The following is a 23,164-nucleotide window of genomic DNA, read 5'->3' on the forward strand; positions in this document are numbered from 1 at the left end:
CAGAGGGCGTTAAACCACAGGGGGCGTGGTCAAGATTACATGGGGCGTGGTCAAAGAAACGAGGGGCATGGACAATGGCACAGGGGGCGTGTTCTTATCTTGCTTAGCCTCGGGTCCTGCACGGGTCTGGGGCTCAGGGGGATTTGGGGACCCCAACACCCCCCAGAGGTGCGTGGTCTGTGCGTGGCTGGGGCACAGACCGGCTCTGGGGACCCCGCAACCTCCAGAGGGCTGGGCTGGTGCATGGAGAGGCTCCGGGGACTCCAGACCTGCTGGAGGTCCATGGGCAGGGCTGGTGCAACAGAAGGGTCCTGGGCACTCTCTGGAGGGTCCATCAGCCAAGGGTGGGTTCAGCATGGTGATCGCCCCCACCAGCAAGAGGCTCTGGTCTCTTGGGGGGACTGGAGCTTCATTTAAATGACACCCATAGGAGAAGGGATCCCCTTGGGGAACAGCATAAAAGTTTATTGTATGTAAGAACCAAACCCATGAGATATGTACACATATTTACAAGACGAAATGAATGAGCCTAATTATTTACAACAAGAGCTGTCCTTCACAAGTCTGTACATCAAGAAGTGATTGTGAAAATGTATTTACAAGTGAGATCCAGAAGCTGCGGGCCAGACAGAGGTGGGAAACTAAAGGACAAGGTGAGGGGCATGCCACGTAGTCGTGGACCATGGCAGGGCTTGGATAGTGGACACTGGTGCTGGCCTGTCCAGATGTGTCCCCATCCCTCACAGCAGTGGTGCACACTCCCATGGCCTGCCGTGTCCTGAGGAGGTGAACAGCAGATGGGAGGTGGCTGCTTTTCCTCTTCTTTCTTTCAAAATTTCTGATTTGTTCCTTAGCACTTTTCTGTGCTCTCTCTCTTCCTCCTGGTGCTGAATGCCTGGCCCCATCCCTTGCCCCACAGCTGCTGGGGGGGACAGGCTGGGAGCTGGGGGGTCTCCCAGTGCTTGGGGGGGGAGGGTTACAGCTCACTGAAGCGCACTGCTGGCTCCAGCTTGTGGGAGAGGGCAGTGAGGACCTTGTCAAACTTCTCATAGCGCTCAGCCTGGCTGCTCTCAGCCCCACGGCTTCCCCAGAGCAGCCGCAGCTGGAACTCAGTGCTGAAGATCTCCAGCAGCTCTGCTCTGCCCTGGAAACCTGCAGAGAGAGAGAGAGAAAAGGTCAAAGTCTTGAGGATGGGATGGGGAGCTCGTGGAATGGCTCTGTCTGGTGTTGGGCTGGAGCTGCACACTGGGAAAGTGGCAGAGGGAAAGGGGCTCTGCTGTCCCCAGTGCTTACCCTGCAGCTTCACCTCAGCGTTGGTGTGGTAGAGCCCCCCATGGTGGGCAACCATCCGTGCTGCCTCCAGGTGGGCCATGACCACCTCCACACCATTGTCACTGCTCTCCCAGGGCTCAGGGCTGTCTGTCAGAGCCTCATCCCGCTCCAGGAGGGTCACAAGAGGCATGATGTGGGGGAAGGTGGTGTTGGTCAGCGGCGGCCCTTCTGCAGAGAGAGGCACTTTGAGGACCCCCCCATGCAGCCCCCTGCCTCCCCCTCCCCATCTGCCACCGAGCTCCTGCAGAGGCTTTAAGGCTCAGCTGTAGCACAGCAGTGGTTGTGGCTCTGCCATCACTCTGCCTGGGGCCATCTCCTGGCTCAATACCAGCTCCTCCCAGATGGGCTTTCTGGTCATGCTGGGAGGGGAATTCTGCTGGCCCTGCTTGGGATGTGTCCGCATTTCCCAGGGTTGTGACTGGGAGCAGGTTTGCAGAGCCCCGAGCACTGGGTGTTGGAGAGATGTGGCTTTTCATCTCCCCGACTGGCTGCTCTGTCTCCTTGGCTTGGCACACACAGCCATGCGGGTGCGAGGGCTTGGCTCAGCCGTGCTGTGTTTGTGCCCAGCTGCTGGTTTTATTTAGTTATGAAATGCTTCCTTGGGAAGGAAGGGGCAGCTGAGGCCAAACGGGCTCTGCCGGGTGCTGGGGTGGTTCAGCAGCCAGAGGGGAAGTGTCTGGTACTGGCTGGGAGAGGGTCAGAGCTCCCAGACATATCCCCCTCCAGCAAGGCCATGCCTGGATGAAGCAGGAAGGAGCAGGCAGGCAAGACAAAGGCTCCCATTACCTTTCCCTTCGTTCAGGCTCTTCAGGAAGGGCTTCAGCTTCTTCTCATAGAGGATGGCACCCTCGGTGTGCCGCTGCCTCAGCACCGTCCAGGTCTGCTCCAGCCGAGCAATCTGAAAGGAGATGGGGCAGATGGAGACTGCAGCCCCTGGACACTGAGCTCTGGGCTCACAGGGTGCTCCCAGGGGGAGCATAGAGCTCCCCAGAGCCACAGCCACAGCCTTGCACACAGCAGTGTCTGCTGCCTCCTCTACCAGTGCTCGTGGCCACAGACAACACATCCCTGGCACTGAGGATGGGTTTGGCGTTTCTACCCCCTCCCTGTGCCCTGGGACAGCAGCTTCCCCACACTGCAGTGGCCTTGAAGATGAGACACAGGGAAGGGGCAGCCGTTTGTCCTCCTTTGTGCAGGCAGGAAGCAAGGCTTCCCAGCTGGGCTTGATTTAAAATTGAATTTTAATCTCCTTTCATCTTCCAAAGGGAGCAGTGTGGCCCGGAGACGCTGCTGCCACAGCCTTGAGACTGATTTGTATTGTACCGGAGGGCAGATTCATTTCCTCCCAGGAACACAGCCCAGCACAAAACAAAAAGCCCAACCACCAAAAAAACAATCAGATCCCAGCGGGACTGGGCTGTCTGCTCCGTGGAGGGGATGGCTCTTCCCTTCCCTGCTTACACCCCAGGGGATGTGGCCCCACTCCTCCTACCCTGGGCACCTCCCCACTTCTCCCACCCCGGCGGGTGTCGGAGCCTGCAGGACACAGGGAAAGGGAGGTGTTCTGGGCAGGAGGGGCTGAGCCCAAGCCAGGAGGTCCCCGTACCTGTGTCATTTCCAGGGCGTTCATCACAGCCGCAAAACTGAACATGTTCCCCATGGTGCTCTTCAGCTCAGCAGCCAGCTGGATGGTTTTGTGGAGCAGGGCTGCCCGCTCCTCTGTGCTGCCTGTGCAGCCCAGGATGTCCACAGCGATCATGATGGACATGGTGTGAAACCTGCCATGGGGAGAGAGGCAGAGTGCTGTCAGCATAGGGCTGCTGGGGATGCTCCCAGGGCTCTACTGGGGCTCCTTCACCCCAGGAGGTGCAATGGATCCCCCCGAGCTGGGGACACCCCAGGGGAGCTGGGCCCGTACCGTTCCAGCAGGTCGAGGCGGAGCTGGTGGCCGTGGGGCAGGGTGAGCAGCTCCACACCAGAGCTCACCCCCATCAGCCGCTGCATCTCCACTGTCACACCCAATATCCGGGCAACCTGGCAAGGAAGGTGAGAGCTGATTAGACCTTTGTTAATTGAGGAGAGGCTGGAGTGTCCTCGGGCAGCCTCTTGCCCCACCCTTCCCCTGCCCTGGCTGATAAGAGCATGGCAGAGCCCAGCAGGGATGTTCCAATGCTTGGGGTGCTCTGATCCCCTGCCAACCCAGAGCAATCAGAGGGCAGCAGTGCCCATCCCTCCCACCTGGGCCCGGCCATACCAGGCAGTCCACTTTGGTGATGTGTTTGGCCAGAGTCTTCACATCCACCTCTGCCAGCAGCTCTTTCACCTTCTTGAGCACAGCCATCTCTAGGGGTTTGTTCTCCAGGGGGATAAGCAGGGACTGGAAGGCTGCAGGGTTGAAGGAGGAGGTTGTCTCCATGGTGGGGGGCACAAAACCCATGAAGTCCAGCTCTCCTTTCAGCCTTTGCCCTGCCTCTGCTTCCCCGGAGCCGTTCTCCACAGTCACTCTCTGTCCTTCCTCCACCTTTAGCCTCTCCACGTAGCTCTTTGTGGGCAGCTGTTTGGTGTCATGAGCTGGCCGGTCTCTGCTGGCAGGTGAGGTGGGGTGGAGCTGGCAGTAATGCCCCGAGTCGGGGTCACTGTAGCTGTTCACAGAGGGAGAGGGGGAGGCACGAGCATAACCATGGCAGGGAGTCGAGTGGGTGCTGTGAGAAGGGTCTGGCAGAGGTTTGCTGTTGTTGAGCTGGGGCTCGCTGGACCTTCTGATGACTGGAGAGGCCGGGGCAATCCCAGACACTTGGCAGGCATGTGGCTTTAGCCGTGTCACTGCAGGGAGCAAGGAGATGCTGTTACCAGCATGGAGAGGGGCACGTGCACAGGGAACAGGGATGCAGCAGAGAGCTTGGGGAAAGCCCTGCTGCCCAAATGGAGTCAGCCAGGAGAGCTGCATGGGACTGTCTGAGGTCCCCTCCTCAGCTCAAGCCCTCCTTCAGGACAATTTTCTTGTCCATGCAAAGAGCCAGACAGGGTTGCAAGCAAGAAGTGATACAGGGGTTTCTGTTACAGCCAGCTCCATCCTCCTTCCCAGGCCTCTACATCACACCAGTGCCAAGCCCAGCCTGACCCACACCCTCACTGTCCCCAGTGGGATGGAGGGTGATGCCTACCTGTGCTGTAGGCAGGTGACGTTGGGTTCTCAGAGATGGGGGACATCGGGGAGTGAAGGTCCTGGATCTGATCCACGCTGACGGCACAGTTGCGAATGATGTCCCTGTGGTGGGGCAGGGACACGCTGGGAAGGGGGCAGATGGGGGACGTTAGTTCCTGCAAACAGTCTGGCACAGGCAGCGGGTCTGGCATGAGGGTTTGCTGCCCCATCACCTCCTCCCACAGCTACTCTTGATGAGCTGAACCCATAATGATCTCAGCTGGAGCAATGAGTGGGCAGTACTTGCAGCAGGTGGGAGCAGGAGGGGTCAGTACCTATATAAAGCAGAGACAGCTCTGCTTCTGGGTCCTGTGGAGCAGTGAGGAGGGATTCTCTGATGCTAAGGTACTGTTGGGGTGGGATGGCTTGGCTCACCTTCCCCTCCAGGGTGCTGTGGGGAAGTGGCTCTGTCAAAGAAGTTGTGGGGGGTTGTTTTATAGGGTTGTGCTGCAAGGTGGTATCTGAAGCTGGGTATGTTACTCTGTTTCTGTCTGAGAGCTGTGGTCAGAAGGGTTGAGGGAGCTGTTGCCCTGACCCCAAGCTTAGGAGGGGTGGAAAGTGGCTGGAAGCTGGACTGGGAGCCCAGCAGGTGCTTGGGTTGCTGAGGTGCAGCATTTGTGCTTGCTCATAACAAGCAAGGAGGTCCTGGGGCAGCAGTTGTTGCCTGAGGCAAACCCTGTGTGTCAATAGTATTTCAAGAGTGCTGTGTCTGGGGGGGGATGAACGCAGGGGGGCTGCAAGGAGGCATGGAAAGTGATTCACCCAGTTACTGGGCTGCTGTGATGTGTTTGGTCTTAAGCACTGTGCCTCTATGGTGGGAGGAGGATGGGAGAGCTGTGTCACTGATAAGGGGTTTGAGGAAAATGTGAGTGATGAGGAAAGACCAATGGATCTGGGCTCCTCCTGTGGAAACACATGTGTTCTCCTGGAAGTCCAAGTGTTTTCCTTTTCCCTGCCATTGCAGTTGGTTGCCTGTTTTCTGTTGCTATGTTGTCACCCTGTCCTTGGGCTGAGAAGGTTGGGGTGGTGAGAAAGTGGCTCTGTTCAAGGACAGGCTGTGTCCCATTGGGAAGGCAGGGTCTCCCCACTTAGCTGCTGTGTGTGTGGCTCTGCCTTCCCTGTCAGGCTCTGGGCAGCCCAGGACTGCCAAAAACAAGCTATGCAAAGGAAATCCACCCAACTGCTCCAAGGTTAATGTGAGCAAGCCAGCCTGCCCATCAGGCTTTCAGCTCTGCATGGTAACTCTTTGCAAATGCTTCAGCTGAACAGAAAGGGTTCTAAAACTAAAGGGACCCTTCAAAAACAAATCAACAAATGCCCTCTTGGTGGTTGGGATTGGCTCTCTGCTTGCATCTGCTTGGGAAACCTTGGTTCCCTGGCTCTGACAGGCCCTGACAGGCTGGTAAAACTGGACTGGATTGATGGTAAAACACTCTCTGGCTTCTGGCCCGCAATGTTCTAGTCATACCTACTTGTTGGATGTCTGCTGTGGTAGCTCAGCACGGCTGGCAGCTGGCCTGGGGGAAACACCTCAGTTCCAGCTGGGTACCAGTTCCTCCCCACAGACCTTTCCTGTTCTCTTTCTTCATCTGAGCAGGGACAGTTTCCACCCCAAACCCAACCCCCCTGCCCTGCACCCAGGGATGCAGTGATGACGAGACCATGCACTCACCTGGTCGGGCAGCCCTCGGCCCTGGTGATCTTGTCTGCTGTCAGACCATCTGTCATGGTGATGCTCCTCCTCTTGATGTGCCCTTTCTGGTTGGTGGGGCTGTGGGGCCCCCCATGCTTGCCATTAGCCAGCCCGTAGCTGGCCTCCAGGTAGCGCAGGGGGAAGGTGCGGTTGATGGGGCAGTAGATGATGGCTCCGCTCTGCTCGGAGATGGCTTTGCGGTTGCCCACGTAGAAGCGGACGAGGGCGGGCACGTTGTCAAAGCTCTCCTGCTCAAAGAGGTATTGGATGCGGGTATGGCCCTCGCTGGATTTGACCGTCACCTTGTTGATCTTGAAGTGGAGGGGCTCGTTGCGCCAGCGGCACGTCAGCACGTAGTCACCCAGGCTGGTGAGCGAGTCACGGATGAGGAAGTCACCGTTCCTCTGCACCAGGCTCTCTGACACCTGGCAGGGGACAGGGAGGTGGCTCAGGCACAGCCAGGCTGGATGGATGGGGGGGCATAGGTGGAGACTCCATTGCGGTGTTATCTGGGGCACTGGCGTGTTCCCCTGGCTCTGAGCCACAGGTTTACCCTGAGGAAAACCAGGCAGCTCGGAGATAACAAAGCCCTTGCCCCAGAGGCTTCCCAGGCTGGTGTTTCTGTCTGGCCTTGGGGTGCTCTCCCCAAGCTATCCAAGAAAAGAGTACCCAGAGCCACCCACCTTCCCCTCCTCACCTCCCGGGGGATGCGGCCATGGTACCAAGCGTGGCTGCGCAGGTCAGTGCTGCTCAGCTTCAGCTCCTCTTCCAGCTCCTTATGAAGCTTTTCTGGTGATGAGTCAAGGATGTATTTCTCCTTGGAGAACTGTACAAAGGAGGAGAGAGTGTTAGTCAGTTCAGCAGAGCCTGGGAAGAGAAGGGCTGATACTGGGATGAGGCTGGCAGGCTTCCCACATGAGGACTGTGGGACCCTCCGTGGCATGGACACTGGTGTTGCCACGCACCAGGGGCAGACTTGGCCCCAAGGGACAGGACACTTGAGCTGTGTGTGAGGATTGCTGCTTGTGGCAGAAGATGCAGGTGGGGTAAGATGCCACCAGGTCAGGTGCTGCCACCAGGAGCACTCAGAGGGTCTTGTGGTGGCATGTCCCCAGCATGCCTGACTACCCTGTCTCCATGTGCTGCCTCTCTCTCCCAGCTCAGACCTGAGTGTGGCTGAGGAGGAGAAAACCTGTCCCACCTCCCTCTCAAACATCTCTAGGGCTCAACCACCATTTCAGGACTCTTCAGCACTCTTCCAGGAGGAAAGCCACATTCTTCCTCCTTCTTGAAACATCCATCACAGTCCCTACAAAGGGTTAACTCGCTGTGTTTAGCCTGACAGTGGGATGAATAGTAATGACAAATGTAAAGGGAACCTTCTGCATTGAAATTAGCTTTTACCAGTACTGGTGCACCTGAGCCTGGAGGATGCAATTTGCCTCCTCCTTTCCCCCTCCTGGAGAGATAAGAGGTGGCGTCATGTCTCCTGTCATCTCTCCCTTGGCTGGAGCCAGCCACACTCCCTGCTGCTTGGCCAGCATTCCCAGAGGGCATCTGAGGATGCTGAGCTGCTGGTACAGTGGGGCTGCTGCTTGTTTGGGGAGGTGAGCACAGGTTTGGGGTTCCTGCCCAAACTGTCTCTGCGTGACTGGGGTCAGTGTGGTGGCTTTGACATGAGTCCTGCCATGGTGCCAACACAAGCACTTGACTCCCTCCACATCCCAGCCACGTGCTGCCCTCCAATGGGGACATGAGTGCCACAGACCAGGGAGCTTGGATGAGGCCATCGGGGTGTCCTGTTCCACCAGTCCCATAAGCAAGGGTGGCTCAGTGGCCTGACTCAACCTCTGGTGGCAGTGCCAGTGTGAGGAGGCAGCCTGTGCTGGCCCATCTCCTTGGTGTTTGTTAAGGCAGGATGCTGCTGGTGGACAGGCATGGGCTTGAAACCCTGCTGGCACCACTCTAGCACTGCTGGGGAGCAGGCTGGCACTCATGGCTGGCCTTGTGCAGCAGCTGATTCCCCAGAGCACTGGGGGTGCAGCCAACACACCAGGGACCTGCCTCTCAGACAACCTCTTTGCCCAGAACCTCATCCTGTGTCCCACACAGATTCCCTCCACACCTCAAGCAGTTTGTGAGCAAAGGGAAATGTAGAGCATTGAGCTGCTCTCCTGCCTTGTACCCACCACTTTGGGGGTGTTCCTGAGACCCCAATGAGTTCCTTAGCAGGAGTCTGACCCCAGGTGCCCCTCTGCCCTGAAAGATGATGCTCCATCCCCTATGGTAGCTGCAGTCATCAGCCAAACCAGGCAGTGATGCTGCCCTGGGGCTCCTGCTGCAGCCGGGGAGGGGGAAGGAGGCAGCAGAAGGCCTGTGTGATGGACCCTGCTCTCCAGGGCTTGCCTTAACCAGCCTGGACCTGCCCCTGTTCTTCCCTTCCCAACTCCTCTCCAGTCAGAAGGTGTGGGGACAAAGGAAGCAGCCTGGGAAAGCAGCACAGGCTGACCCCACACTTGCTCATCTGCCTGCGTTTGTCCTGCCTGCTGGAGCTGTGGGGACCTGAGTGAGGAGCTGCATGGGCTGAGCCCTCCTGAGTGAGGGCTGTGGGGAGCTGAGCACTCACTGCTGCTCTGGGGCCCTCGTGGAGACAAAGCCCCCCGGCACTGCTGAACCCTATTAAAAATAAATGAGAGCAGGCGGATGCTGCCGAGGTCCGGCTGCCTCCCGGGGGGCCAAGGTCGAGCAGATGCCGTTTCCATGGCAATGCATCCACTGTCACTGAGCAGACCCCGGTGGTCGGGGCACCCCCCTTGGCTGTGGCACCCTCCCTGCGGCAGGGCTCACCCCAATCTCCGGGGCGGGGAGGGACCCCCGGGAGCCTCTGCTGTCTGCGTGGGAGCTGAGCCGGGAGCGGTTTGGAGCCGGCGCTGCTCGGGGGGATTAGCGCCCTCGTGGTGTACGTCTGGGTTTTCCCCCAAATCCTCCCCATGCAAATGCATAGGATAACAAACACAAACCCAGCTGAGCAGTGCCCCACAGTCTCCAAGCCTGGATTTGGGCACCAGCCGGCTAGAATCCGTGCCAGGAGCCAGGTGCTAAGCTAGCAGGAGAGAACAGGAGCTTTAGGAGAGGAGAGGGAGGTTTTGCATCTTGCAGATGGGAGAGGGATCCCGGTTGTGACCACAGAGTGCCATGAGCCACCTTCCCCAGCCACATGAAGGGCACAGTCCCTTTGGTTCTTTGGCTCCTTGGCGTGGCCATCAAAAAGCCACCACTTGGAGTGACTGTGGCTACCATCATCAATCATGGGGAGCCCTTTTCCTTGGTGTGATGCAACTCTGGGACTGCCCCTTTGTTGCAAATCCTTCTCCCTCATCCAACACACATTTACTGCTGCCAGAATCACCTGGCTGCTCCTCTCTCCCTGGGGGAGCTGGGCTCACCACAAGCCCTTCGTGCAACAGACCCATGTGCTGTGGAGGGACAGGAGCCATCGCCTTTCCTCCCGTGTGTCTCAGCTGGAGGAGGAAGGTTTGTGGGCTGCCAGCTGGCTGGGTGCCAAGGCACAGACACGGCACGGCTTGGGGAGGTAGTGTTGGGCAGTCAAGTGCTGTCAGGAGCCTGCAAGTCAGGAGCACTGCATTGGAAAGGGACTGCTCAGCACCCTCAGCTGTACCAGGAGGACATCAGAAGATGCACGGCCTGATGTGAGATCTTGCATTCTAGTGGGATGGGGAAAAAAAGCCTCAATTTAGCTCACTTAGCTCAAGTGCATGGTACTGGCCTCCTGCATGGAGAGCCCTGAGGCCTCTTCTAGCAGAGTGAGAAGAGACGGGGATTAGAGTGATTCTCTGAACCAGCTATACCAGACAAACCAGCTCAGGAGCTGCCAGAGATGATGCCAAGCTCTGCTTGAGGAATCCCAACCAGTAGCCAAGCTGGCTTGGCTGGGTAAAGGAGAGCTTCTCCATCAGGTTCAATTCCCTGATGGACCATTTCACAGTCCTGAGGCTGGGGAATCCTCTGGTGCTGCTGTGCAGCCTTCCCGAGGAGGCAGTTCCTGGAGCTCTCCATCCCTGCTCACTTTCCTGACTCTCCCTGCTGTTTTCTTTGGGGATGATGTTCCTCCAGTCCCAGACAAGGGAGAAGGACTGGAAGGAGCAGCGGAAAGGCTGGAGGCTGCTGGTGGCTGTGATACATGTGAAGAAGGGGCTGTCACACTGTAAGGAGAACTTTAACGGCTGGCATTTGGCTTTCTCTCCTTGCAAAGGTAATCTTATGAAACAGGAGTGATTTGCAGTCTGCTTTCCTGCTCTCCCCTCCCAAATCTGGAGGAGTCACAGCTGAGGATGAAGTCAGCTTGGAGAGCAAGGTGTACTCATACCCCACCCCGCTCCTCTGCTGATAACATCTGACTAAGCCTCGGGCACCAAACACATCTGCTCTCCCTGCTGCTCTTGTGTTGCTTGTGCTGTGCTGGGACCCTCAGTAGGGAAATCCCATCCCCTTCTGGAGTTTTCCACCCCTGCACTGGCTGCCAGAGCAGCTGTGGAACACAGGAAGCAGAACTGGGCAGAAATGGCAACAAGCCATTGGGATCAGGTGTATCGGGAAAACCCCAGAATCATGTGAGGGGTCTTCTCTGTTTCCTCCATACCTGGCAATGGGCTACCTCAGTGAGGTGTTTAAGAGCAAACACCTTTGCTGGGAGGCAGTTGGTATCACAGCAAACTCAAGAACCAGTCTGCATGCCTGCCTCGTGTAGGACTGCTGTGCTCACCATCCTGGTAGTTGCTACCTGAAAATGGTTAGTCCAATCCTCATGACCAAAAGAACATCTCACCACAAGCAACCCTCAGGCTGTTGTGACTTTGCTTTTAGTTTGTGTGCTCTGGTGTAAGCCAGTCCATCCTACTGATCTTTATCCATATGGAAAAGAAATAATTTGTTCCTCTGTTGCAATGACTCTGAGTGTCTAAACAGCTTCTGAGAAGGCACCAATCTATCTGTGCACTCCATAGGTGGCTGCAGGCCCCCACTGAAGGCAGACCTTGACTCAAGATCTTTGTCATGGGATTCAAAGCCTTTCATAGCACTAATCCTGACAACCCACAGGGTCTCCTCTCCCCTTGTCTGTGCTTCTTTGTGACAGCTCTGGAGCAATTATGTCTGTCTGGCAGGGGTGGGGTGCAGCTGGGGTTGATGGCAGAGAACATCTGGTGGGACAAGTGCTCCAGGTTGTGCAGTGGAGTGGTGGAGTTCGCTTCTATTACTGCCCGGGGGGAAGCAGGTCTCCAGTGAAGTGATGGGGTGTGTGTATACACACATTTTCATCCATCTATATATTACTTATCTCACTCCAAGACGGCAGCAGCGGCTGCTGCTGCATCCCTTTTCAGAGCTGCTATTGGCCAGAAATGATGTCAGTGCTTCCCAGGCTGGGTGCACTGCCATTGGCAGTGAGCAGGGATGCGGCTGTCAGCTGGAAGCGCTCCAGTCATTCATGGGGACTTCAGTGTGTGTTTGCTGGGCACACTTGGACACAAATAGATGGTGAAAGACCTGGCAGAGCCAGGTGAGCACTCAGTGTTTCACTTTTGACTCTTTCTGGGGTGGGGATGGTGCGCCCTCCATCCCCTCTCACATCCTTGCATGAGAGCCAGATGCTCACTTGTCTTTCCCTTGTTCTGGCAGCAGCTTGCTGACAGCACCCCATCACCTGCTGTGTCACCCCGAAGGGCTGCTGTGCTAGGGTATGTCCCCCTGTGCTGCTCAGTGACATTGGAACAACCAGGAGAAGGTGCTTTTCTTTTCCTCGCTCCCACAAGCAAACAAAATCCCTGGCTTTGCACTGAGATCAGCTACAATCATGACAAGACTTTAAATGCTGCCTGTGGGCTCCGTCTTACCCAGCATAATCTCCAAAGCTCGGCACCTACCTCACTCAGCAGGAGTACTGAATAAGCCTGCCAGCTCTCTTGGCTGCTGGCTCCCCTCTAACTTGCAGTATGGTACAGCTCTTGCTTCCCACCCGAGCCTGCCTGGCTCCTGCAATCCTGAACACCTTTGCTCTCGAACTCTGTAAATGAGGGACCCAATTCAGAGTGCTGTGCCCTGCTCTGCAAATGCCAGGGTCCAAAAATAGGACACCTAGACTTATGCCCAGACAGTGGTGGTGGTGCTGGAAGGACTGCAGGACAGGTGACAGATGGATCCCAGTGTTCTCCCACCAGTCAGACCCATGCAGTGCAGCACTTACGTGGAAACCCAGGCCAAGAAGCTCTATGTTCATCTGGGCTTGGTCTCCCCTCTGTGCTCAGTGATGCTCTGATCACATGCCATTTTTGGGAGGGATGCTAAATGTTCCCCTTCATAAGGTCGGCTGCAGACGAGCGCTGCTTTCAGAGCCTTGTCCTGCCTGTCAAAAGTGCTGGTCCGGGCGGATCTGCCGCTTTTGGCTCTGTCACCCTGGCTGCGGAGGGGGCAGAGCTCTGCCCCACGACCCGGCGGTTGGCTCATCTCGCACTCGCTTTCTCCTTGAGGGACCCAGACAGGAGCGCTGCCCGCACCAGCCCTGCCAGCTCCGTGCTGAGCCGGAGCAGCGCTAAGGGCAGAGGAGCTCCCCGGGGCGCCCGCTCCCCTTCTCTGCAGCGCGGGGGTCGGTGGGTGCCCCCAGCGCTCCCCTTCCCGCTGTATTCCCGCTGCCCGGGGGTCCCTGCGCCGTCCCCGCGTCCCCCGCCGTTCCCCGCTCACCTGGACCTGCATGAAGGAGCCGCGGTAGAAGCAGCATGCGGCCGCTGACAGGGCGCTCCACAGGCTGCACCGCTCCGTCATGGCGCGGCGAGCCCCGACGGGGCTGCCCCGGCCCGGGCTGCCACCGCCGCTGCCACCTCCGCCGCTGCCGCCGGGCTTCAATTTCAGCCGCTTCCCCGATTACCTCATCCCTTGTCGGCAGCGAGAGGCGGTACCAAGGCTGCAGCTCCGCCCCGGCCCGCCCCGGCACCGCCAACCCTGGGGGAACCGGCACCCCCGCGTCGTGAAGGGAACCGGTACCGCTGAGGGGAACCGGCACCCCGGCTGCCTGAGCCATGAGGGGATCAGGCACCAATTAGGGGAACCGGCACGGCTGAGGGGAACTGGGTCCTCTCAGGGAAACCGGCACCCCGGCTGCCTGCACCCTGAGGGGACTCAGCACCCTTGAGGAGACCTGGCATTCCTGTGAGGGACCCACACCCCAGCTGCCTTTTCCTCTCTGAGGGGACCCAGCTCTTCAGAAAGGAACCGGCACCCCCGAGGGGAACCAGCATCCCCAGCTGCCTGTGGCCTGAGAGAAACTGGTTCCCCTGAGGGGATCTGGCACCCCTGAGGGGACCCAGCACACCTTATCTCCCAAACCCAAATCCACCTGCCCTCCCCAGTCACACACATGGGACAAAGACAACCTCGTCCCCTCTCCCCCACCCCATCCTCCTTCACCCCCACCCCAGTGACACCTTTCTGGGGGGAGACACTGGTGCCTGCCTCGTGCAGTGGGGAACCGGCTGTCTGCTTCCCACGTAAGCTGTCTCGAGTTGTGTTTAATTAAGGCTCTGCTTCGGTTTAATTAAGGCCACAGTTTCACGTATGGGATGCACAAAGCAGTGCTGATGACTCGAAACATTGCTCCAGCTCTGACTCTTGAAAAAAATCGAAAATCAACAAATCCCTGCCTGAACCCACAGCCAGCCCCCTGCCCTGTGCACAGGGACAGGCAGGGGCTCCCCTGGCACTGAGATTTGTACCTGCAGGTCTCCCTCCAGCTCTGTTCTGCTCTGCCATGGCCTTGTTTCAGCCATGCTTTGGTAAGGGGAAGGCTTTATACTCCCATCCATAAAGCGTGTCCTGTCCCAAAGACACCCCTGCCTCCCCATGTGCCCATTTCCAAGGGAACGCCGTGAGCTCGGAGAGATACTCCTGCTGCCACCAACCAGAGAACCCTGCAGCCCCCCAGCTAATTAATTCAAACAATCCCCTCGCATCCCCAGGCAGGGAGGCAGCAGCCAGGGCTGATGAGATACAGGTCCCCCGAGCAGCTCCTCCATGCAGAACAAAGAGAGCTCAGAGGCGATTGCTGGGCCCGTGCTCTGCCCCTGGTTTTGCCGGGGAGGGAGGAGAGCAGTGGGTTTGGAGCAGGACAGGGTTAGGCAAGTGGGCAGCACACAGCCTGTGGGCAGGGAACACAAGGCAGCTCTCAGGTCCCGTGGGTGCAGCCCCACCAGGACAGGCAGGGAGCAAGGGCTCTGCTGCCTGCTCTTGCATGGGGCTGAGGGACAGAGCAGATGGCAGCGTGCATGAAGACACTGCTCCAAAAGGATGCAACAGTGAATCATCCTCCTGCCGAGGCTTCTCCCCTGTGATGGGCTCCACGGTTTCCTTCTGAAGCTCTTGCCATGGGAGCCTCAAAAAGCAATGCCTCCTGGCTGTGCCCGTGCAGCCCCTCCACAAGGGGAAGCTGAAAATCTCCAGCTGAGCTCTCAGGGAATACACAGCAGTTTCATCAGCTGCTGCTTTCCCAAGGGTAACACTGTTCTGCAGCTCCTTAACCTGTTGAGAGGGCTAAAGCTAGGCTGGCTGGGATGATAGCAACTGGAGCTGGGAGTGCAGATCCCCCACACAGCTTGGAAACACCGACCCTTAGGCTATTCTTAAAGCACATTAATTGCCAAGTGATTATTGATCCTGGCTTTTCCACCCTCCCTAGCTCCTGGTTGCACCTAATCATGGCAAGCTTGGTGATGGGATAGCTGGACCTGGATAGGTTGTGGCTGAAGCTGAAGAGCTGACGTTTGGCAGCTCCCAAGTGCACATCTGGACACAGACTTGCCTGGGAGACTTTGCTTGTGAGAACTTTGCTGCACGTCCTTTCCTTCCTCCTGACTCTCTCCTTCACAAAGCAAGGATCTATTCCAGTGGTGGGTCCCAGCCCTGTCCCCTCTTGCTCGGTGCCATTTCCATGTCTGGCTACAGTTGCCATTGAGACCTCCAAGTCCAAAAGATGCAGGTTCAGGACTCTGCACTTAATACACCACCCAAGCTGAGCACCTCAAGTCACATCTTAACAACCAGATCAGCCCAGCACCACTACATCCCCACTGGGAAAACCAAACTCGGAAGGGTCCCACCCTTGTCAAACAAACTCTCCAGAGGCCACGGAATGGCAGTGACCACCCGGGGGTTTTTCCATGCTACATCCCCAAACCACACAGCATCTCTGCCACCATCCCTCTGCCCCTGCTTGGCTCCCATGATGACAGCAGCCTCCTGAGAAAGGGCCCACTCTCCTCGGGAGCCAGGCGCCTCGCTAATGAATTTCTGGCCAGACATGAAGAGTCCTCAGGAATGTTAATAGTTTGCTGGAGGATAAGCAAGAGATTTGGAGAGATTTACACCGACTTTCATGTGACAGCCATGAAAGTGGCTCAGACCCTTTCGTTTCTTTACGTGGGGGTGGAGGGAGGAGGCTGCCCCTGCGTATGAGGCGTTCACAAGTGATGAGGAGCACGAAATGCAGGCAGCTCTTGTGGGAGCAGCACTGGGGGGGGGAACACGTAGGGTTTGTGTCTCCTCTGCCTCCCCTGGCCTCGCCGTTTTGGCAGGGAATTTCTTTCTGAGTCCAAGAGAGAGCCTGGAGGATGTGGTGGGATGGGGAGGTGGAGAGCTGAGCACTCCATGGGCCAGCCCCAGGGCCACCATCCCTCCTCCACCAAGGGCACCCAGCTGGGGCAAGCTGTGACTGAGCACGGTCTCTTACCTTCACGTATTCACTGCCGGACTCCAGGCCATCGTGGTGGCTGGAAGGAAAGGAAAAAAAAAAAAAACCCATAAGTAAAGGGCAGTAAGTCATGCCAATCATGTCAAATGTGGGGAAGCAGCCTTGCCATGGGGCTGAGAGCTTGGCCATGGTTTTGGGAGAGGTTCCCAGGGTCCCAGCAGTGTTCCTGCCCACTCCATGCTCACTCTCAGCACAGGGCTTAGCAGCCCTAATGCGATCAGGGAAGAATGAGGTCTTTTTAGAGGATCTTTCCCCAAATCAGCTTGGGAATGTGTGAGCTGAGTTGGTGAGACCCAGCAGATCACACTGATGCTGGGTGCATGCTGAGGTGGGGGCCCCTGTGCCCTGGCAAAGCTGTTTCCCCAGTAGGCAGCTGTCAGAACAGCATTTGTGACTCTTTCTCTGTGGCCTCGTGCAACCCCACAGAAATCAAACTCCCACTGAAGCTGGGGTGAACTGTGACATGCTGACTGAGACTGAAAGTTTTACCCTCCCAGCATACAGCAATAAAACTCACATTCTCTCTGGTGAGAATCTTCACTCTTAGCCTTACTGACAACCAGCCCAACAACCCTGAGATGCTGCTGATCCAGCAGCTTCTTTGCCATCATTTCATGTGGGACACGGATGGCCCCGGCTCTTCTCTGAGCATGTTGCAATGCTGCTACTGCTTTTTGTGCTTTCGTAGGTCAGGGTATGTGTCTGTATGGATAAATCCAAGGGGAACAACAGAAAGTTCAAAGGGAGCAAGGCTGTAACAGCCTGAGCTGGGATGGGCTACTCTGTGGTCTTGCTTTTCAGAATTAGGTACAAAAATCCAGACTTTTTTAATCAGAACCCAGTAGCTGTTGCATCCCCAGAGCCAAGCTTCAGGATGGACATCCTGCTGCTTTTTCAGGTTGCCAGCCTGATCATGGGCTGCTACTAAGAAATAATCAAATCTGAGGGTGTCACAGACCCGGGATGTTCCTGACAAGAGCAGCCCAGCTCCCCCAGTGCCTACAGCCATGGCCAGACCCTGCCTCACACCGGGGTCCAGCACACAAACCTCGGGTGTCATCCCTGGGGAGCCACATTCCTTCTCTGTGAGCTCCTTCCAGGTTGGGCATGGTGCCTGGTGGCTCAGAAATCAGTCGCCCAAAGTGAAAAGGGATGTCAGAAGCAAACCCTGCCAGGTGCTGCCCCACCAGGCACCCTTTGTGGCATTACAGCAGGTCCTGCTGGGGTCAGCATCTGCCCCTCTCCTCCAAGCCCGTGCTGCTGAAGCACCATCCCTTGCTGCCCAGCTCAGAAGGGGAAAAGGGTCTGGAAATCAAGCCCACACTTTTTTGGGGAAAAAAAAAAAAAAATACAGAGGGAAGGAAGACAGACACAGACTCCCCCGGGCAGCTGCGGGCTGCCTGCCCGCCCAGCTCTGGCTTTCCAGCCTGTTTGCCTTTCACACGGCTGCAGAAAGCTGCCTGGTGCTGCGAGAGCCGTGAGAAAAACCGACGGGAGGACGGGGGCCTCTGGGCAGGAAATCGGGAGCATGGGAGCAGCTGGGAGACTGCGAGGGCCCGGGCAGGGGAGGCCTCCGTGCCGGGGAAGGGCAGCAGCTGGGGCCGCAGCCCCCCTGGTTCTGCACATTCCTGGAGGAAACGGCATTTTTGGGGGCAGCCGAGTGCCTGGGAGAAATTCCTGGGCTGCTTTTGGAGCTCGGCCGTGGTTGAGCTGCTGAGATTTGGTGCTACTGAGCTGGTACTGGGAAGTGGGGTTTCGGCAGGATGGCTGCTCCTTTTGGGCTTGGGATGGCATCACAGTGACTTGTGAATGTGCCAAGCTCCAGGATGGCTGCTGAGAACAGTCCAGGGTGACCCTGTTGGCTCTGCCCTGGTTTGGAGTCCAGGCTCTGCCTGTCTTCAGACACCAGTGCAGGCTGTGCCCCAGGGGAACCAAATTTGGGCACCTCGTGCCTCAGTTTCCCTGTCTACAGAGCTGCCTCCTCCAAGGATTTGGCTGGCAATGCTGCTGGAGGGGTCTGGCCTGTGCCTGCAGGAAGCAGCATTTCCTGTGCCTCACACACGGCCATGCATGGAGGGAAATCAAGTCATGTCCGCTCTGTGACCTGCCTGTGGGTCATCTCCCGTTAGTCACCGTGTCCCTGCTGGAGTCACAGCCACCGCCTCGTTCCGAGCAGCTCCACAGCCTGAGTGCTCCTCCCATGGCAGTGCAATTCCTCCCCTGAGGTCCTGATCATCCAGGGAGCATCCCTGGGAGAGCTTCCCTTCACCTCAGCCCCTCTGTCCTCACCAAAGATGCTTCAGGGGGGACAAGCAAAACTGTGCCCCAGGGCCAAGCTTGTTCCTGCCCCAAGCCTCTCCATGGGCACGCCCTGCACTGGGCAGCCATCCCCTGCCATGACCTGGTGGGAACAGACTGTCCCCGTCCCCAGGGAGGTGCCTGTGCAGGAGGAAGGGCTGGGGCGTGGCACTATCCTGGTCCTGCTTCCTCCCACCCGCCCAGGGCCTGGATATGGGGATGGCTCCAGTGGGCAGCTGCTCCCTGAGCCAGGGGCTGTGGCAGGGGTTCTGAGTAGAGCACAGAGGGGAAGAAATGCCCCTGGTGCCAAGTCCTGCTCTGCTTATTCTTGTGCCTCAGTTTCCCTGGAGAACAGCCCACCATCAGGGCAGCCCAGGATGATGCAAAAGAGAATTTGGGTTTTTTGGGGACCCAAGCCCCAACTCCCCAGTGCTCCAGATGCCCAGCTGAGCCACACACATTCCCCTGCTCCTTGGCTCCCGGCCATCCTGGCCTACGACCTAATCCCTCCACACGGACCCTCCGCTCCTTGCTGGGGCTCTGTGCTCATGGGGGGATGTCAGAGCCCCCCGAGCTGGCTGCTCTGCCCTGGCACTATCCCTGCCTGCGGTTTGGGCATCTGCAGCCGATGCTCTCCCTCCTTCCCTGAGCAACCATCGCCACGGGCCGGGGGCCTCGGCAGTGTCCACGCCGAGGCTTTGTGCCCTCCCCAAGCATAGCCCAGTCCCAACTTCTCCCTCCCAATTCCCTCCGCCGTGTTGGGGGGCTGGGATCCCTTACCTGCCCTGTCCCAGGGTAGGAAACCTCCTGCCCACCGCTGTCATCGGCCCTGAGCGATTCGGTGAGCGCCTCAGCTCCGGGATGGGGAGAAGCTCTCCCCGGCGCTCTCCCGCCTTGCACTGAGCGCTGGGGCTTTGGGACGAGCAAGGCAGTGGCAGACCCTCCTCCTTCCCGTCCCAGCCCTCCTCCGGCCCTCCCTTCGCGGTCGGCAGGAATGTGTGGCCGGCACAGCCCGGCTCTCGCCACCGGCACGGAATTCCTCCTCCTCACCCCGCTCATGGGACCACCCAGACCTCCCGAACTCTCAGCGTAGGGGCAAGGAGCCCCCAGCCCCGTGAAAAAAGGGGCCACCCAAGTGTGGGAACAGGGGCCACCCGAGTGTGGAGAGTCAGGGGACCTTCTTTTGGGGAGAAATTTGGAGTCGGTGCCTCTCCTCAAGCCTGGATGCCCAGATGGTGGGCAAGGGGTTAAAATTCCTTCTTGTTGATTCTGAGGTCAAAACCCTCAAAAAATCCAAATTTCATCCAAGAGGGCTGAGCCCCAAAATTCTCCAGAGGGTGGGTTTTTTGCCTGGAGCAGAGGGTTGTGCCTGGAGAGGGGTTTACTGGCTGGAGATGGAAATGGGGATGGGGTCTAAGCTCCTCGCAGCGCATCCCGGAGCTGGAACAGAGCTGCCAGCAGGACAAAGGGACACTGGGGCTGGGCAGGACTGTGAGATGTTTCCACCCCATCCGGATATGGGAGGGAGCAGAAATCCCACAGGAAACCTCGCTCCCATGGAGTCACTGACCTGGCCATGGTCCAGAGCCCTCTGGCTGTGCTGTCCTGCCAGCCAGGTGCATCCCGCTGGCACTGCAGGTGAGAGGAGGGCACCACAGGGACCCCACTGTGTCCCAGTCCCCTCCCCTTGCCCCAGGGGGACAGAAAGGGTGTCCTAGAAAACAGAGCAAACCCAGTGGGACCATACCTGTCCAGGGAGCTCTTGCCTGGATGCTCTTGCCCCTTTTCCAGCAGATCCCCATCAGTGGACTTCAGTCCTGCTGCTGTGTTGGGGCTTGGGGTCTGGATGGTGTTTGGAGCCAGGCTAGAGCTTGGTGCCTCCAGCCTGGGGCAGGAGACGTTCTCTGCAGGATCTTGGTCTGTTCTGGCCATCCTTGCCCCTTGGGTGTTCACCAGCTGAGCCTCTTCATCCTCCTGCTCTGCTTGCCCAGCAGCTGAGGGTGAGTTTGTGTCCTGGTCAGGGGTGCTGGACATCTCAGGGCACCTGGGGTTGTGGAGTGGGGATGTCCGTGGAGTTTTGTTGCTGGGTTTCTCTTGGCAGCTCTTGGCTTTGCCCAGGTTCTTTCCTGCCTTGCCCAGGTTCAGCCTGGGCATGGTGCCCATGTGGCTGTACATGTCTGACGACCGGGCATAGGGACCAGGGCTCTTGGGCATGGTGTTGAGATCATCCTGGGTGCCATCAAAGGCCTCCTCCAGGAAGCCATGGGAAGGAGGGAGACCTGGACCCAGGCTCTCAGGAGAACTGGGGGCCACAGATACTCGACGGAAGCTGAAGGCACGGGGGATGCTGCTCAGGCTCCCGAAGCCTTTGAACTTGAAAAACTCTGGCAAGGAGAGAGCAGAGATGGGTGTGGTGTTACTGCTAGTACAGTGTGGTGGAAGGGACTCACAAGATTGCTGCTGGGGTGGGTGTAAGGCACCGTGCCATGGTGCAGCCTGGTGTCAGCACTGTTACACCATGTCAGCATGGTGTCCCTGTGGCCTGGGATGTATGTGATGCTTCTCAGGACAGCTCTGATGGGATCCTGGGCAGTCTGTCCTGATCCCTTGGGGAAAGAAATGTCCCCTGGTACCCAGACAAAGCTAGTGACTGCATTTCCCCACTGCCGTTGTAGGGGCGGAGAGAGAAACCCTCGCCTGGGTGAGCAGGCGGTGACAGAAATAATTTCAAATCTCTTCCTCCCGCCTTCCACCTGGTTCCCCTGGTGAACCCTGAGGCACGGCTGTCGGCTGTACCCATCCCCGCAGCCCTGGATGTGAGTGGGGGGGATATGCCACATGTCCCCAGGGGATGGGGATCCCGGCCACGCGTGCCATGCCCACGTGTGCACATCCATCACCAGCGCGGTGCAGCAGGACCTGACCACCCCTGGCTTGGCTCTCTGGGCAGCCCAGGCTGTGGAGATGATAACCTCCCCACTTCCTCGGCTCACTGCTCAGCCCCTCGCAGCCTCCCTGCAGGTCCCAGCTGCCACCTGCAAGCAGCGGCTGCAAATGCCTGCGCTGAGGTATCGATAACCCGGGCCGGCGGGTTTGCATTTCACACCTCAGCTCTGCCTGTGCTGCAGCCCCAGGTGGAGTGAAGTGAAGCTGTGGAGCGGCCACAGCTCTGCAGAGGGTTTCCTCACCGGAGCCTTGGTGCTTTGGGTGCCTCTGGGGTTTTCGCAATGTTTATGCAGCCGCGGAGCTCTGCAAAGCCTCTTCCCCTCTGGGCACAGCGAATTCGCCACAGCAGGAAGCTGCACAATGTGGCGGGGCCGTGCAAGGACCCAACCTCCTGCCAGCATCCCTGGGCTCTGCAAGGTGTCCCTGCAGCCAGAGCAGGTAAAAAAGAGGCTGTGCAAGGGACTGCAGCAGCCAGAAAGTTCTTCGGTGTGGTAGAAACTTTGTGGCCCGGGTGCAGTTAAAGGCAAAACTTCTGTGGTTTAAACATCCCCCCCGGATGTTTAAACATGGGGATCTGAGCATCCTCCGCTGCTGGACAGCCCCAGGGCTGCTGCGGGGTGGGAAAGGCAATAATGGGGACTTTCCCCATCTCCCTGCTTCCCACTGCAAAGGAAAATCCCAGCTGAAATGGGGCTGTGAGTTTTGCCAGTGGAGGGGTCCCAGGGGAGCAGAGGGACTGGCCCCCTGTGTCACCGGCATGGCGGCAGGAATGCAGAGAGCAGCAGCAAAGCAGCCCAGCGCTGGGAAGCGGGGTTAAGGCCAGTGCAGCCGCCCCCTGGGGCTCTGAGAGAAACCCAAGGTCTGTGAGAAAGAGCAGAGCTTGCTCTCAGCAGGCACCAAGCGCTTCCTCCCAGAGCAGCCGGTGGGAATCTGCTCCCAGGCTCCCACCCCTTCTCCTCCATGTCACCCCCCCTCTCTGTGCTGTAGGAGCACCCTCGGGTGGGGGTCCCAGCCACCCGGCACCCTATTTTGTACCCCTAGCCATGCACCCTGGGGGATGTGATTTGTGGAGTGAGGACCCCAAACTACCTTGTGCACCCCCCTGGGTGCACCCCATCACCCAGTACAGAGCTGGGCTGTGGTAGACTGGTCCCAACACCCAGCACCCAGGCTCTCGCCCACCCATGGGAATGGAAACCCCCAGAGCCCCTCACCAGAGCCTCCAAATGAGACCAGAGCCCATCTTGCCCTGAATGTCCCTGGGTGCTGGTGACCCAGGGATTGTGTGAGCACACCCCCCCACTCTCATGCATCCTCCCTGTCCAGGTGAGCACCCCATCACCCACCTGCCCCATGCCACAAGACACTTACTGAACTTCTTGAAGCCCCCTCGTTTCTGGCCCTCGGCCATGGCTGCGCTGCTCGCAGGCGGTGGGGACCGAGAGGGACAAGTTTGTAACTGTGAAGCCCTTCCCTGCCCGCTCCTCCCTTCCTGCCCTCCCCCTTGCAGTCACTCATCGTTTGCTCGGCGTTTCCTCCCCGTTCTGTCCTCTGCTCCCAGCCCCTCTCCTGGTCCTGCCCGCCCTCACACTGTCCCCACCGTGGTCCTTGCAGTCCCCGTGTCTGCTCGCACAGCCCGAGCTGCTCAGGGGCCACCGCTGCGGCCTTGGTTTGATCTAAAATACCTTGGGTGCCAGCCCTAAGGAGGAGGATGCAGACAAGTGTCCCATCGGGCCCCTGGGGTGACAGCCAGGTGGCATCACTGCCAGTGGGAGCCCCGCAGGAGCCTCCACGCAGTACGAGGTGGCTGGGTCCCTGCAGGGATCTGTGTCTGTGCTGTCCCCTGGCTGTTCCCATGGCCAGCAAACCCGCAGCA

General features: G+C 58.2%; 2 protein-coding genes across 4 annotated transcripts in view; one reads left to right on the forward strand and one right to left on the reverse strand.

The window, feature by feature from the left end:
* Positions 1-23,164, forward strand: part of CDK9 (cyclin dependent kinase 9) — a 75,447-nt gene that overhangs the window by 45,206 nt on the left and 7,077 nt on the right. The window lies entirely within an intron of this gene.
* SH2D3C (SH2 domain containing 3C) lies at positions 440-22,761 on the reverse strand. Of its 3 annotated transcripts, XM_071766139.1 has the most exons (12): positions 22,660-22,761; positions 20,090-20,726; positions 16,024-16,063; positions 6,928-7,056; positions 6,210-6,655; positions 4,497-4,621; positions 3,587-4,155; positions 3,251-3,366; positions 2,939-3,110; positions 2,119-2,230; positions 1,294-1,500; positions 440-1,152 (listed from the first exon to the last, which is right to left on the reverse strand). In XM_071766139.1, the coding sequence occupies exons 1-12, from the start codon at positions 22,697-22,699 to the stop codon at positions 977-979; spliced, it is 2,769 nt and encodes a 922-aa protein (XP_071622240.1). In that variant the 5' UTR covers positions 22,700-22,761; the 3' UTR covers positions 440-976. The 3 variants fall into 3 exon arrangements, with proteins under 3 accessions (XP_071622240.1, XP_071622243.1, XP_071622241.1); XM_071766142.1 differs by lacking the exons at positions 20,090-20,726; positions 22,660-22,761 and adding an exon at positions 19,123-19,267; XM_071766140.1 differs by lacking the exons at positions 16,024-16,063; positions 20,090-20,726; positions 22,660-22,761 and adding an exon at positions 12,987-13,186.

This window comes from Heliangelus exortis, chromosome 22 (genome assembly GCF_036169615.1).
Source record: "Heliangelus exortis chromosome 22, bHelExo1.hap1, whole genome shotgun sequence".
Classification (NCBI taxonomy): domain Eukaryota; kingdom Metazoa; phylum Chordata; class Aves; order Apodiformes; family Trochilidae; genus Heliangelus; species Heliangelus exortis.